The sequence below is a fragment of the Paramisgurnus dabryanus genome, chromosome 15, assembly GCF_030506205.2.
Source record: "Paramisgurnus dabryanus chromosome 15, PD_genome_1.1, whole genome shotgun sequence".
Taxonomy (NCBI): Eukaryota; Metazoa; Chordata; class Actinopteri; order Cypriniformes; family Cobitidae; genus Paramisgurnus; species Paramisgurnus dabryanus.
Window position 1 is genome coordinate 25,271,067 of NC_133351.1, and position 16,826 is coordinate 25,287,892.

Sequence of the window (16,826 nt, forward strand, 5' to 3'; positions counted from 1 at the left end):
TGTTTACCACAAATTCACCATGATTTTGCCAATGGTAATCAATATACCAAAAAATCATGGTTAGTACAAAAAACATGTTTAATTTTCGTAAGGGTGCGTTTTTGAAATGACTTCATTTTGAGTTTTGTTCAAAATTATCTCCCAGTTGTGCTCAACTTGTGTATCTGAAAAGTCATGATCAATACCTTTTCGTTGATTTCTTTTTTTTTTTTGCATTAAATATGGATTGGACTGAACAAAAAATTATATGAGGGTAGTGTTACAAGTTAAAGTTGAACTTGCATTGCTCACACAAGCACCATATTTAAGCACTTTAAATACTGTATATAAAATACTTAATAATAATTTCATTTTGACCCGTGCTGGCAAGTTGAGTCGGAATAAGCAAAAGTTTAAAAATTTGTTATTTATTTTTGACATTTTCTATTTAAAAAAAACCTCAAAACGATGTATGATTTGTTGAAATCTGACAACAACAACAACAAAAAAATGACAAAACTACACCTGTTTAAAGGTGATTGAGTCAGCAAAATCAATTGAGAAAAATCGATTTTTGAAAGTTCAAAAACAAAATCACAGCATCCATACCTTGAAATAAATGGTAAAACAAAAAGACTTTGTACACACCCAGTCAAAAGCGATATCTATAGGAAAAAATATATATGTTCAACTTTTTTCCTTCTTTTATTGTTTGATTGACATTAAGACAGACAGCTTTACTGTACTGTACTGTAATGCAAGGATCTAATATAATGTTACACATCAGATATTTTTTCCCCAACAGTTGACCAAACATTCACTTAAGATAAAACAATCAATGTGATTTTGAAATAAAAATATTCAGATTTCAAACTTTATAAATAGTAATAACTAGCTTTAAAGTCAGAAGTTGTTAACTGATCCCCATTTTCTACCATTATAAAGCTTTGGAAAGAACATTTACGAAAATAACTCCATTTGTTCATCTGAAAGATGATTGACATGTGTATCTCGGATCGCTTAAGGGTGAATAAACCCTCAAGCGATCCGAGTTATTTTGATATAGTGGCTGGAGTATCGCTTTAATAACTCTTTTAATATAAATCAGGTCCCAAACTTGATCTCTCTTAATAAATCTTTTAACATTAAGCACCTGCATCTGCCCTTTATTTTCTAATTTCTGCAGGTTTTCAAACCGAAATCAAAATGTCAGACAAGCAATTGGGTCGCATCTTATTTAATTAAGGATGGTACACCTATCAAGAAACGTACAAATAAAGATCAGCTTAGATGTTTAATGACTACTTACAACATTAGATCACTAGACGAGGGCTTAAAAGCACCTATTTCATTGCTAAAAAACAATGTTATTTTGTGTATTTGGTATAATACAATGTGTTTGCATGGATTATGGCTAAAAAACACATTATTTTCCACATACTGTACATTTTTGTAGCTTCGGATTTCACTTTCTTCCTGAAATGCATGCGTCATCGTTTACTTTGGGGTTTGTACCTTTGCATATCGTTAACATGTACTAACACACACTCACACACCCAAGGAAATGTAAAAGCGTGAATCGGACAATAGGTGCTCTTTACTTATTTTTATAAAAACCTTAATTTCGACCAAAGTCGACATTTTTACCTTTTTTTGACGGTAGGTCCAAATTAAACCATGTGCATTCGGACTCATTTAGACAGCACGGGTCATATAATTTTCATTTGTGTTCAACTTTAATGCTCTTGATGTGTGTGATGTGAGATTACAGGGTCAATTGTCTCACCCAGATCCATGCTCTTAGAAGACTTCACATGATTCTGCTCCACATGTCCCTTTTTAACCCCGTCAGTCACAGACGCGTCAGCTGAACGAAGACTTGAATTCACACTGGATACACACAAAAAGAGCATACATGCATTTTTCATTAGGTCGTTGACTATGCAGTTAAATAACCAAGCCTATACACCTGCTAGCTTTTAAAAATCTACTAGTTGTCTGGAAAAGTAATCAACTTTATGCTTGACTTCATCAGTGTTTTCTATTGCTAAAATATGATAATCCATCAGAGAAATATTTAAGTTTATGTATTTTGGTCAGTCTATCCCTGGTCAAGTGAGTCTGAAAGCCAGATTTGGAGATGGCTTGACTTAAACCAGCTAAAACCAGCCTCAACTGTTCTTCATTTAACACAGAAATCTGAAACGAATCACAATGATACCTTGACATATTCATGATGTTTAAACTGCCATAAACAGCTCAACATATGGTCAGTGTGACAGTCACGTCTCATGTGCTTACAGTTTCCATCAACATATGAGCGACCCTTCATTTATTTTAGTGCAGTGTGCAAGAATTTCAGTTTGTATGAGAACATAAACTCATAAACTCAACTAGGTTTACTTTATTTTCACTTTTATTTCATTTTAAATAAAATGTTCCTTTTGCTGTCACCATGTACAGAATGAGTCATGGTCAACACAGACCCAACATGATGACTATTGGTAGAAATAATCAACTAGTCAACTGGTCAGTCCCTCCGATAAATAACAGATCTTTTTGTTAATGTAGATGGTCCAAGAAAATCCATGTTACCTCTGCTGGAGTTTCAGACTGTCCTGCCTGTGCGGATTAGCGACCAACCCTTCATCCTCCCCCTCTTCCACGTGACCGTATCCCCCATTCGGAACTGTAAGAGAACCAGCAAACCACAGAGAGAGAAAAGCAATGATTAGAGTTCTGTGGAAATATTATGCAGGCTCATTTAAGAGGGGTCTGCTGGGGTCAGACCTGCGATGGAGAGAGGTGACAGTCTGGATAGGACATAGAGACGGACAGACAGAGACTGAGACCATTATCAGCTCCAACACACTGCAATCTCCACTCACCTTTAATGATCTTTCACTCCTATGATAATAGGACTGGGGTCTTGGATTGACTTGATTTTTCACCCATAATAAGCATAGTTAAGCTTGTAAATCTGTCTGCATGTCTGAGAGACAAAGACTGTGACTGTGTGTGTCTGTTACCTCACTTACATACTTCATTTTATTGACATACTGTATTTTGATCTTCCTAAAATATTTGTTATTTAAATCATTTCCATTAATTTTTCATTTGCTAAATTTCCTATATTTGTAAATTAATAAGTCATTTTTATTTTATTTTAAGATTTTTTTAGTTTACTTAATATATTATTATTTTACTTAATTTTAATTTTATATTCCATTTTTTTCTTAACAGCACGCTGCCTGTGTTTAAAAGCAAAGGCTTAACAAGAATAAAAACAAAATATGGCAGCTTAGTTCAAAGCAGTTTTCCAAACAAAAGTATGTCTCTATTAGCCAATGCAATTCATGCAATGATTTTTGTTTACAGTCAAAATACAACTATGCTATGATATAATGCTATATATATAAGGGTGCACATAACTTGTTTGGCCTGGTTCTCAAAGGAGCACCTTCTTTTGTCAATGGTCTTTACCCATATTAAAGGTGTTTATGAAATATTTTTTTTCAGCTTTAAAGCTTAATTGTTAAGTGTAGCAGAATTCAATGAATTTAAATTTATCTTCATGTCACATGTGAAAGGTTTTATTTAATGTGAATGAAAAACAAAAAAACACAGTAACACCAGTGACAAAACAAATCACCAGTCACTGGTGTTACTGATCTTTACTGGTGTTACTGATCTTTACTGGTGTTACTGATCTTTACTGGTGTTACTGATCTTTACTGATGTTACTGATCTTTACTGGTGTTACCCATAAGGAAGGTAACAACAGTGACAGTAACACCAGTGACAATTTTCATGAAAACTGCATTTTACAAAATTTCTGCTGCAAAGTATCAAACCACACGTTGTCAATCGTTGTATATTCACTAAATTAAGTAGTTTAATCCATTGTATTCTAGTTTTTTGCATTCCCAAACAATAAAGGAGGTCATACCAGTGACTTAAACTAAAGCTTCATATGAAATCATGAGATAAATGAGAAGATTTCTGATAATTGAAAAGAGACAGTGGACTTATATGGGCGTCTCTTCATAGATCTCCAGGAAATTGAAAGAAGAAAGTCAAGTGAGGTCATCAGTGTGATTTTGATTTTAAAATAAGAGCTTTTTTGTTAAACGGTAACACCAATGACACAACTCCAGGGGACCAGTACTTTCATTGTATATTTTATAATATTTATTTAGCATTTTGTCTTTAAATGTAATTTACATCATTTATTTGATAGTTACGGACACATTATTGTATTTTAAATGGAAGAAAACACTGTTTTTGACCTCAAAATAAAGCATTTTCCCTCCGTACATAACTGTGGGTACGAGCACTTCTGTGGTGCTTGGAATTCGAATTAATTAATAAAAATCAAATATTGCTACATTGATGGCTCAAGAAGGTGTAATTGTTCAAATAACATATCGTTTCATTTTAAAATATAAAAAATTGTAACCCTAAAGGGTGTTTCAAGTAATTCTGTAAAGGCTAGGGACAGAAAAATGGACATTTCCGTAGAATGACCCTTAAACATGCTAGACCATGATTTTCATAAAATAAAATATGAGTAAACATCATAAAATCGAGTTGTGCCTTGAATTAAAAAAAAAATGTCACTGGCCAACTGGCGATTGACACCGATTTTATATACAAAGGCTTTTTTTCTCGCTTGGTAAGTGTTAATTTTAGGTCCTGTGAGCAGGTAAAGATGCAACATCTGACAAATAGCCCAACAGAAAGAGCAGAAGATGCTGCGATTGTTTGCCCAGCACACATCTCATTTGCCTTAACAGAGCATTGCAGGATCTGCTAGGCAAAACAAAAGCTTTAAACCACCTGCTTTACAGGACAACACAGCAATGATTTGTTTCTGAATATGGTTGTAATTGCAGCACATGGAAGAGTCTAGGGCTATTACCCAGAATTCACCTGATTCTTTTGTCGATGACAAATCCCTGATTAACATCTGTTAGTTTAACCTGTACCAAACCAAAACCAAGGCTGGTGGTCTTTGTCTAAAAGCCGATGACGTGAAATTGAAAACAAATACCTTAGATTCTCAGACACTTAGCGAATGTTTTTATGAACAATCTGCAGTATGAACAGTCACTCATCAGCAATTCACAGACAGGACAAACACTCGTAATCATTTCCTGAACCCCTTCCTCAAGTTAAAAAAAGAAAGCGTGAGATTTGTAACTTCTTGAAATGGGGGAATATGAAGGAATATTGAGACGATGATCTTCTCTGTCTTCTTGATGGAGTGTCTGTGTTTTGGCGGAGTGGAGCTGAAAATCAGTCTTGACAATAACATAGATCAGTTCGCCCCACCCAGAACTTCTCATCATTACTCATCAGTCTTCACTTGAATGACTGCTTATTAGTATTATATATCTCATCTGTTTGTGTGCCGCACAACTGCCGCAATACATCAAGCCCACAGACACGCGTGTGCACGCTCGTACACGCACACGGAAGATGAACCGATGTTGGAGTGAATGGAAAAAATAGATCTGTATCGCACTCAAAAGCAGGTAGGCACATTTTCAGCCACGCACACACTCACGGTTATTTATCTGCTAAAGTGTGGCGTAGTTGAAATGAAATAAGTTGTTCCTGCTGAAGATGATGGATCAATGGCTCTTCCGGCTAAACAGGGTTATTAATCCTAAAGGGAGAGCTACCCAACCTCTCGCCAGCAAAAGCAGAACAGCTCCTTATGTAAAACATTAAGTGAAATAAAAGCCTTGTTTCTCTCTGAGAGGCCTGGACACTGAACAGAGGATACAAATACTGTAGTAGTTGCCATTTTACCTCATTAGTATTTGCTATTTTAAAATGCATTGTTCTGGTTCAGATGCTGATGGTTTATTCATAGTTCATTTGATTTTCTACCGAGCTACGATTTCACATTACCTCACACAACAGGAAATTTTGTTGCATAGCAATGTATTGTTGTATAATTAGGGGATTAAATTGCATTTAATGAGGTCACTGCTTGTAAGGCTAATTTCATGCTTTTCTTTAAAGCGACAGTTCACCCAAAAATGTAGTTCATGTTGTTCTTAACCTGTATGAGTTTCTTTATTTAGTTAAACAAGACAAAATAATATATTTTGATAAATTATGTTAAGCACACCATTTACGTTTACACTTGGTATTAAGATGTGTTTTCATCGATCGGATCACAAGTGGACGAGAGAGACACATTACGTTTACACCTGGTATTTAAATCCGTCTCTTTTGTCCACTTTCGACCGCATCTGTCCTGAATAATGTGAGGGGGTGGTCCGTGAGACGGCGGGCGAGTCCCTCTGCTGTCATTCAAACGCGAGCGAGAGTAATTATGAGTTTATATGGACGCAAACTAATATTATGTCGGAGTCTACTGCTTGTTTAGCAAGTTAACATGCTGCACAGTGTTTTGTACGTTTATATGTTGAAGCTTTCTCTGAATTTTCAGCGCAATTGATGAAATAGGATCGCGCAACTTTCACGCTTTCAAAACGAAACTACGGAGAACACCCGCAGTAGTTTTATCAATGAAAGGCTATAAATAGCGCTGTTCACCGTATGTTCATGCCAGAAGTCAAAAAAATACGTAAAACTTGTGTTTAATACCTCAGATTAGATAAATGGGCGGAGAGAAGGCGGTCGCGTGTGGCTGTTCGAACACATTCAACCACATTTGCGTTCCGCAACTCCAAAGCGATCCGATCGAAAGTGGTTTCGACTACCTCTGAATGTGGTTGAAAGTGGTCGAAAGTGGACGTGTTCAAAACGTTTTGAACACCGTTTACACCTGGCATTAACGTCGTCCACTTGTGATCCGATCGATGAAAACGCATGTTAATGCCAAGTGTAAACAGCCTCTTTGACTTCCATAGTAGAAATACAAATATTATGGAAGTCAATAGGAAACTCATACAGGTTTAGAACGACAAAGGTGAGGAAATTATGAAAGAATTTTAATTTTGGGGTGAACCTTGAGCGCCGTTGAGCAAACCAAGTAATGTCGTCATCTTTGATTTGTTGTACATGTTCCCAAACCTCAAAACTCATCCACATGCTGAGAATCAAGAACACAATTCCATCTCAATGCTCCATTGCTCCTGTGTTGTGTGTTTGTATATACAGCAGTGGGGAACCTTCAGGGCCTTCTACGCCTTCAGAGAAGGCCTAAAAAAATTAATAAAAAGATTTTTTATTATAATAATACAAATAAATAATATTCAATAAAAATATGTTTTTACATTTTTAAATTTCTATTTAATTCAATTTAATACAATACATGTAATATATTTTCTCTCATCTATGTTCTAACGTTAAGCTTACTGTCAGGTTCATGTCATGAAAACATCTAATCCAATCAGAATCGTCTGTCTCTATTAAGGCCCGGTTATCTAGCTCATTCATTGGTTAGGACTTCATGAATCCCAGGGAAGGCCAAGCTATGTGTTTTGGTGTGGAGAGTGACGGGCAAATCGACCAATCACGTTTTGATTTCAAGTGGGCGGGCAAAAAACAAAACATTGTAAGCCTTCATGAAGTCCTAATCATGCAACAAACTGGATGCGAGCTGCCGTAAAACACCAAAGACGAAGATCATAGACCGTTAATATTAATACAGTCTAATGGCCCGAATTTCTGTGGTGAGAGTGGTTGAGGTAAATGGCGGAAAACGTGATTGACGTTGTGGCTAGCTTGATAGGGCTGAGGTAAAAACGAATTTACTTAAGCGCGTACTCGTGAAGGGCACAGATGGGAGAACCGCGTGCAGAGGAGACTGTGCATATGACGCGAACACGAGAAAAAGAATGGGTTTAATTATACTTTTACTTCCTGACAGTTTCACTGGTTACGTGAGGATAGTAATGACTGACAGACGATGCCGAATTACATACAATATAATTTCCTAACTAAATCTGAGACAATGCGAAAACATTCAAATATTTTTTACCTCGCTATACCCGATGGGCAGGGCGGAGATACATTTTGGTAGCCCGACAAGAATTCCCAATAGCCCCGGGACCTCGGGGCTCGGGCTAGAGATTTTGCAAGCCCTGGATATATTATAACAACAGTTATAAGCCACAAGGAGGTGCACAGAGAACGCAGGGTGCTATATTTCCCCTTATGAAAAAGATTAACAAGGTATCCTACAGCTAAATATACATATCCAAAACATAAAAAATAAATTAAAGAACATAATTTAAGCTTGTTATTTGTGTTTATCAGTTAGATTAAAGTAATTTTAAACTTTAAAACTGCATTTAAAGGCAGACAATGCCCATTCTGTAATTTAACTTTGCGTGCTCAGAATTTTTACACGTTCACTGTATGATTTAACAAAATACGAATAGCCTAGTATTATGGATGGAGAGGCATTTGCACTTCATTGCATATTTTGAAGGCCCAGCTGAAGTACCCACGGTTCGCCACTGATATACAGTATCACATTTACGATGATGTCACGGAAGTAGAGGCGACACAACTATAGCAACAAGTCTATAATCCCACCCACTTTGAATCGGTACTAAACTGCAGTGGAAAAGCATGTGGAGCCACGTCGTGTCCAGCCTAGTTGTACCACATGAAAAAGCGTCATACCACGGTAACACTGAAGAACTAAAAACCATTAAACATGAATCTTAATCATCATAATCATTTCGTACCACTGTGTATATAAATACCTTGATAGCACAGCAAAAACACATTAGTCTTAGATTAAACTTCAGAAACTCAAAGTTCATCTTCTCATGAAGGAATTGCGGGGCACGGAAAAACTCTTCTCCCACCACAGATGGACAAAGTTCAGAAACAGTAATATTCATAACAACCCACACTTCTGCCCTCTCTACAGCTCCCAACCCACTGTTATCCAGGGTTATAATTAGAGCTAATTCTCCCGAGGAGAAACACTTCAAACACAAACACAATGCACATGCATATGTACGATATCATTAGCTTTCATTTACAGCTCAAACAACTACCAGTAAATTACTTCCCTCAGCCCAAATAGCTGTGCCACGCTAAAAAATTCAGCACTCTCTTGATGAGGGCATTATGCATTTTAAATTGGTTGTTACGCTTGGCGTCGAGCGGACCGCATTACTGTTGTGCATGTGGAAACGTGGCCTAGATAAAACATCAACTTAATGATCTCAAAGGTCAGGGTGAGAGAAACAGACACAAGCATACAATCACAACATGAGCGGAGGACTTCTTCTTCTTTTCTCATTTTCTCTGCTTATGAGACATTCGTACCCTGGAACCACTTCCAGCTCGCGCAAAGAGAAAGATTATATTTGAACTGCATATATTTATGAACGTGAGACCATCGGTATATCAAAGAAGTAAACAACCGGGGGAGAAGCTGTGAGGTGTCAGGAAGGGAGGATGTGGGTGATATTGGACTATTTGTTTTATTTCGGGAATGCCGGAATGTACAGCGAGTATAAGACGCATTCGTCGGGAGAAGTTGAGGATGCATAAAGCAGGCAGGCCCGTCTTAAGCCTCCTTTCTCGATCTGTCGGTCTCTACTTGTGTAGAAATCCTAGAGGAGGAGTGTTACTCTTTCATGTTCGGTTAACAGGATGGTCCACACGACAGGCGTTTCACATGAAAAGAATTGCAAATGTGCCCCAATTCTCAGACAGGGTAAACTTCCAGCTCCTAATACAGGCGTGATACAGCAGTCTTTCCAAGCTTGAGAGAGAACGGGAAAGAGACATAGTTTGTACAACAAGCGTACTGTATTGATAGCAACATACTTTTGTATAAACACACTTCTAGTACCACATGTGGACAAATAAAGACTTTAAAAACGTAAATGCTTCCTTTTATAATATGGAGTGTTTTAGGATGCCATAGGCAAACTGTTACCAAAAAAAGCAGCCTGAAAAATTAAATGTCTCCAAAGATGAAAAGTAAATTTTATCCAAATGGTAAGGAAGAATCACAGGGATCTTTCACTGTAAAGGCAATGCCAAAATGCATTTAGCTAAGCTAAAAATCTATCTATCTGTGTGTATCTTGTATTAGAACTGTTCGAATTGTATGTTTTCCGTACAATTCTCTCATACTGACTGGATGTTGAACATGGGACCTCATGGCCAATAACTCTCTAAGGATGATGAAATGAGAATAGTTGGTTTCCGCAAAGATGGTCTAGGCTATAAAAATACACACAGTAATAAAATCATGTGCCCAAAGAAAAAAAATGCTTTTATTAAGTGAAAAATTTTACTTTTATTAAAACCCCCCTGTAGTGAAAATCATGTTTTAATTTTCGTTTATATGTCCACGTGGTGTTTTAATATGCTTTAAGACAAACTCGGGATGCACTGATCTGATATCTGGATCAGTGTCGGGGTCGATCCAAGCCTTTTTTGCTGGATTGGATATCGGACTAACAAGACAAGATCCGATTCCGTTACCTGTGGTTGTTCCTGACAAGCGATTAAAAGGACAAAGTATTATAAAAGCACCATAAATGTTTTATGCACTATATTCAAAGTCTTCTTAAAGGGATAGTTCGGCCAAAAATGATATTAAACCCATGATTTACTCATCCCCAAGCTGTCCGAGTTGCATATGTCCATCGTTTTTCAGACAAACACATTTTTGGATTTTTTAGAAAATGTTTTAGATCTTTCAGTTGATTAAATATAATGTTACGAGGTCCACGACCTCCAAGTCTAAAAAAAGTGCGCCCATCCTTCAAAAAATAAATCCAAACGGGCTCCAGGATGATAAACAAAGGTCTTCTTAGGGTAATCTGCGCGGTGTTGTTGTAGAAATATCCATATTTAAAACTTTCTTAATGTAAACAACTACCTTCCGGTAGCGCCGCCATCTTAGTCGCGTCCGCATTCAGGATGAGAGCTTACGCAGCCTAAGGAGGCTACTCTGCTGCTGCTCTGTGCCCCCGCCCTCCGAATTTGTCATACGTCACTAAGAAAAGTGCGTACACTACGCTAATACTCTCTCCTGAATAAAGAGGAGTCTAAGATGGCGGCGCTACCGGAAGGTAGTTATTTACGTTAATAAAGTTTTAAATATGGATATTTCTACAACAACACCGCACGGATTACCCTCAGAAGACCTTTGTTTATCATCCTGGAGCCGTTTGGATTTAATTTGTGAAGGATGGACGCACTTTTTTTGGACTTGAAGGTTGTGGACCCCGTAACATTACATTTAATCAACTGAAAGATCGAAAACATTTTCTAAAATATCCGAAAATGTGTTTGTCTGAAAAACGATGGACATATGCCACTCGGACAGCTGCAATCGATAGCTTCATGTGAAGGGTGGGGACAAACGCACATTTAAAGATATTTAAGTTTATGGAAACTCTGTACTCGCAACTGGGTTAATGCAATGGTGAAGCGGACGGATGAAAAGCACACACACAAAAACAGTAGGCTATTTTAAAGAGCTGATTTTATAAAGTCTCAGTAAGCCGTTGGATGGATGCAATTCACTATGTTCTGAGCACGTCACATCTATTTTCTTTGTGTTTTTACGGTTATGAACTTTCCATGGCGCAGCAAGGATTCCCATCAGAGGATGCTTCAAGCGCATCAATTCTGCGGCCGGAATGTGCATAAAAGGTCTGGTAAAGCGCAAAATTCCCAAAATAACCATCTGCACATTAAAGCTTTTTTACTGTTACTGTTTGGCGCAATTAAGGAAAATATATTTAGCATAGTTATTTTATCAAACGTGCCTATGATTTGTTCTCCTAAACACTGCCATGATTAATAATTACTTTTGTTCTTGTAACTTGTAAATCATTTAAAATGATTGTTTTTTTAAATTTAAAATGATATTAGATGTAGTAGAAAGCAATATACACGTTTAACTTTGTGTGTGTGCATGGAATTTTAAATTGTTTAAAGCTCACATAACACACGCTGATTCTGCATTTCTGATGTTAATCTTGAGTACCTATAGAGTAGTATTACATCCTTTATATCTCCAAAGAGTCTTTAGTTGAATCAGATTTTTAAAAGAAAGATACCGTAATGCCTCAAATAAAAGCCGTTATTCAAATAAACGCCGGGACTATGATAGTGGCCAGGGGCGTGGTCATCGCGGACAAATAAAGGCCGGTCTCAAATTAAGGTCGGGGAAAGACGAGTGCCGTGGGAAAATGACTGAGAGCTTATCGCGTCAACTATAAACGCCTCTTCCGTTTGGTGAGACGCGCATGCGATCCGCGGAGGCTTGCGTTGCGGACCAAAGCGCGAGTATAAACAAAGCTTAGCTTATGCGCAATGTGAGCGTATACGTGCAGTGTGAGCGTATTCGCGCCAGAGCACGTTTCCAAAGGAGAGACGTCAACTGCGCGAGCACTCACCTTCATCTGCCTTCGTTAAAACCTTTTAATGCGTGCATCAGGGCTAGTGAATATCTACGGTGCACACGCAACAGATCAACTAAGCGGTATCATAGGCATGTGAGAGGGCTTCATACGACTAAATAAAAAACACAGACTTAACATTACGATGGGTTCCAGTGTTAAGAGAGTGCTTTACCTCCTGCTTTGCTCAAAACAAATGCATTCAAATGATGAAGGCGGGAGGGGGGATGATCGCGCTGTGGCATGATTTGGATAATGTGGGCACGGTGTTATCTCCTAAATGCATTCAAGTTCATCATAATGCACAGCTGCCAATAGATGGCATTAGCTACATTGGATGGGTCTCATTTAATGTTAGTGACGGACTTTTCAACAACCTTGAAAAATATACTGTTAAAAAATGAATGATCTCTATCCACTAGAACGCTATCGCTTTTAATGTAACGGCTAATTTAAAACAATTATTTATCAAACAGAGGAAATTTGAAAAAAAGGCCTGTCTGTAATAAAAGCATGCTTCAAATAAAAGCCTGTTACCTTCGGCAGTTTAGGTAAATAAAGGCCCAGGTCTTTATTTGAGGAATTACGGTAAGCTTTGCCAATTCTTTTCGATAACGTATGGAAAAAGGAGTTACTACCGTGGGAGGAGCGAGTATGAGTCATGCTACACAACACCGTTTAACTTATGATTCACTACATGTTCGAGTCATTTATATAATTTTCCAACATAAGACAGAAGTCTTACTTACTGCATGCAACTCATGACCCGGTTGGGACTTTTCAATGAAATCCAGCGCATCAAACACACAGGCAAAACTCTGCTGCTGATATATAATAAACTATATCCATTGTTTCCATAAGGCTGGCTTTCTTCTCCTTATATCCAAAAACACACTTCTTCTTTCGTGCCATTGTTGAGTTTTGATATTAAACAAAGCTGTCGTGTGATGTGATGTTTGTAAGTTCTAGTGTCTCCCGCTGATTGACAGGTGGGCTGGGTTTTCCGGGGGAAGTGCCCATAAAAAGAAGTGATACGTATAGAAAACAATGAAACGTCAGCTGGACCCATAATCGGAAAAAATCTTTCCGAAACTTGAAACTGCTTTTTCGACACTTTGCCTACGTTTAGCATGAGGAAACAACTCTATAACTGTGTTAATAAGTCAGAATGCTTGAAATACCATTGAACCACCCCTTTAAAAAAAATACAGTACTATCGGATCATAGGTATCGGCTGATACTCAGAATTCTGGTATCAGAATCGGATCAGAAATGGAAAAAGTTTTAACCAAGATAAACCATGTGCAAATTCATCATTTAAACAGCATTGCTGCAAAACATGGTTTTATCACATTAACGCAGTTGAACGAGTGGATCAGTAGTTCGAGCCATAGATATAAATGAATGCTGCACAGACTTGTCGCTGAAATGATCGCAGCACTGTTGCTTCAGCTCTACTTCTGTGATGCAATGTGAACGCTTTAACGTGGTTTTATCCTTTTATACCCAAGTACATAAAGAAATGTAGTACTTTCTTATGAATACTCAAGTACAACCTTGAATTACTTTAGTAAAAGATCACGCTGTTGTAGTAGGGTGGTCGGGCAAGTGACGTCACAAAACGATTCGATTATGACAACCCTATTTTAATTTTTGATTATTAACAATTATTCAATTAGTTGTTGCAGCCTTACACTTTGCTGTAGTTAATGCCATATTTTCCTTGACATGAACGGGAGTGAGAATGCAAAGATAAAACACAGTATTCAAAATCTACCTGGGATCTTAAAACAACACAACCAACTTGCAAGAATGCACTTCTTATTCTAAAGTGCTATTTCATATTTTACCCAACCATGGGTTGAAACAACCCGGCATTGAAGCATAAAACATGGCATCATATTGAGTCTTCCATGTGGATGGAAATTTATGGTGTGCAATTGATGACTATAAAATGTTTCTGATTAATAATTTATGAAGTTTTGGTTAGGATGCAGCCTTAGAAGCTTGTGCCTATCTAGGCAGCACACAGCAATAGGTTTCAGAATAGAGTCGTTGCTTGGATTCACATTAGGCGATCATATCTCGCCTTTCATTCTGGGCATATCACTTTGTTTTGAAAAGTACTATTTATATTGTTTTTGTTTCCCCGCCTTCAAGTCAAAATGAAGAGTCATACTTTCAACGTCTAGCCGATAAAGAGGCAGTCCGAAAGATTAGAAAGCAAATACGGTGTAGACGACCGAGAAATATATTAGCCCTTGATTTCTGGGTGGCCTTCTCCTTGAACGTCTCATTGCTGTGCGGCAGAACTGTGAGATAAAAACACGGCGAATCCATCACTCACCCGCACATCTCTCGTAGATGCTGTTCATCACCATGGGGGGCTGAACGCCGTCGTCCGATTGGCCGAGGTGCCCCGCCTGTCCCATGCAGCTATCAAAGGATCGATTGAGAATCCGCCGCGTTTCCTGGAACTCCTGTGAGAGAGAATGAGAGAACCAGTGTCACCTTATCGATTCTGTTTGTGAATTATGGAAACAGAAGAGGCGGATCCGAGCACCGGGATAGGTAAAGACTTTCAAATAGCAGAGAGATCGTTACGCAGACTTCGGCATTCATCACAAAACAAATATCACGCTGGGAGTGGGACGGAAACAGGATAGGATTAAAAGAGCAGAACGGCATCTACTCTTTGCTTCCGGAAGTGCTCTTAATTCATCTGATTAGGCTAGCTGTCAATGACATGAAGGATTTAAGCCACTTGCACAGATGTTACAGATTTTCTGTCTCTTGCCCCCAGAGAGAAAGACAGAATGGTAATTCATTTCATTATCTTGCCCCCAGGCCTATAGCGCCACTATGAAATATGTTAATTTCATTGGCAGATTTAAAATGCTGGAGAGATGCAGGGTGCCGCGCATCAGATGGGTCTTCTAATGGCCTGTTCGGATACCGCACAGGCTGGCGGCAATTGGTTAACTGTGGATCATTAGGAAAGCAAACTGCTCGCATATATATTGTACATCAAGGTGTGAACGTGCGTGTGGGGTTTTAGGCTCTGAGTGACTGAAGGTCTAAAACAGCTATCACAGAGAAAGCAAAAGTGTCATGGTTCGGTTCAATGAGTGGCTTCATGCTTAAAGATTCATGACTGAGGTTTGTCAAAAAATTCACATTTACATTTTACAGTTGTAGGATCTAAACTGAAATTTAAAGAGCACCCATGGTCCGATTCACGTTTTTAAATTTCCTTTGGTGTGTAAGTGTGTATTAGTACATGTTAATGATATGCTAAAAGTACAAATCCCAAACTAAAGGATGATGCGAGTTATCGTCTCCAATGTAAATCTCTTTTTTTGGACTACAGCAAACATGCGGATTGTAGGGAACAGTTTACTTCCTGGGATTGGTGATGTAGACAAGACCGACATTATCATAATTCCTCCCGCTTCGGACTTACACCCTGTAAGTTAACTCCTGTTTACCATCAAATCTTTCAAAACATGGTAAGGAGCGTCACCATTTTCGGCTAACCCAGAGGTATTCAGACCAATCACAACGTACAGATTAGCTGGCCAATCAGGGACACAGAGCTTTTAAAATCTGTGCATTTTAGGAAGAGAGTGAAACCTGGAGCTACAAAAATTTACCATATTTGAAAAATAATGTGTTTTTAACCATAAACATGAAATGGGTGCTCTTTAATATCCACAATTAAAGGGATAGTTCACCCAATAGTTGATTTACCCTCAAGCCTTCCTTGATGTATATAATTATCGGTTTTCAGACAAACACAATCTGAGTTATATTAGAAACTGTCCTGGCTTTTCCAAGCTTTATAATGGTAGTAATGCTTCTAATTTGAAACCCCAAAAAATCCATCCATCCTTCACAGAATTAATCCAGGAGGCCCTCAGTAGGCCTTTATTAACTTCTCGAAGCCGTGTGGATTGTTTCTTTTAAGGATGGATGGACTTTTTTGGGGTTTCAAATCAGAAGCACCATTTACTACCATTATAAAGCTGAGAACATCCAGGACATTTTCTAATAACAGTCGATGGTGTTTGACTGAAAAAAGATAATCATATACATTGAGGATGAGTAAATCATGGGGTTATTTTCATTTTTGGGTGAACTATCTCTTTAAACTGTAATCCCAGGTGTGGGTGTTGCCGTGGGTTCACACCAGCCGCGTTTGAGGGGTCAAAATCGCGTCTACCGCACCTAGTTTGCCGCTTAAACAGTTTGAGTTTACTCGCTTTATTCTAGTCATCGAGACATTCACGCAGAAATTCGTGTCGTGGGAGGGGCTTCTGCGACTCCGCTCGCTTCCTGTAGTCACGTCACTACTAGAGCAAGCTCCTGATTGGTTAATGCGACGTGTTTTTCCAGCAAAGTTAAAATTTTTCAAGTAGCGCGTTTGCCGCGGCAACGCTCAATTCACGTGAATGAGGCGGAAATGCTAAACAC

General features: G+C 38.2%; 1 protein-coding gene across 3 annotated transcripts in view; it reads right to left on the minus strand.

Annotated features, from left to right (window-relative positions):
• The window catches only part of pard3bb (par-3 family cell polarity regulator beta b), a 416,763-nt gene that overhangs the window by 186,036 nt on the left and 213,901 nt on the right, over nt 1–16,826 (minus strand). For all 3 annotated transcript variants that reach the window (XM_065292869.2, XM_065292868.2, XM_065292870.2), the window contains 3 exons: nt 14,701–14,833; nt 2,575–2,668; nt 1,766–1,869 (listed from right to left, as the gene is read on the minus strand). In XM_065292869.2, the coding sequence (XP_065148941.1) occupies nt 1,766–1,869; nt 2,575–2,668; nt 14,701–14,833 (331 nt within the window). The remainder of the gene's footprint in view (nt 1–1,765; nt 1,870–2,574; nt 2,669–14,700; nt 14,834–16,826) is intronic.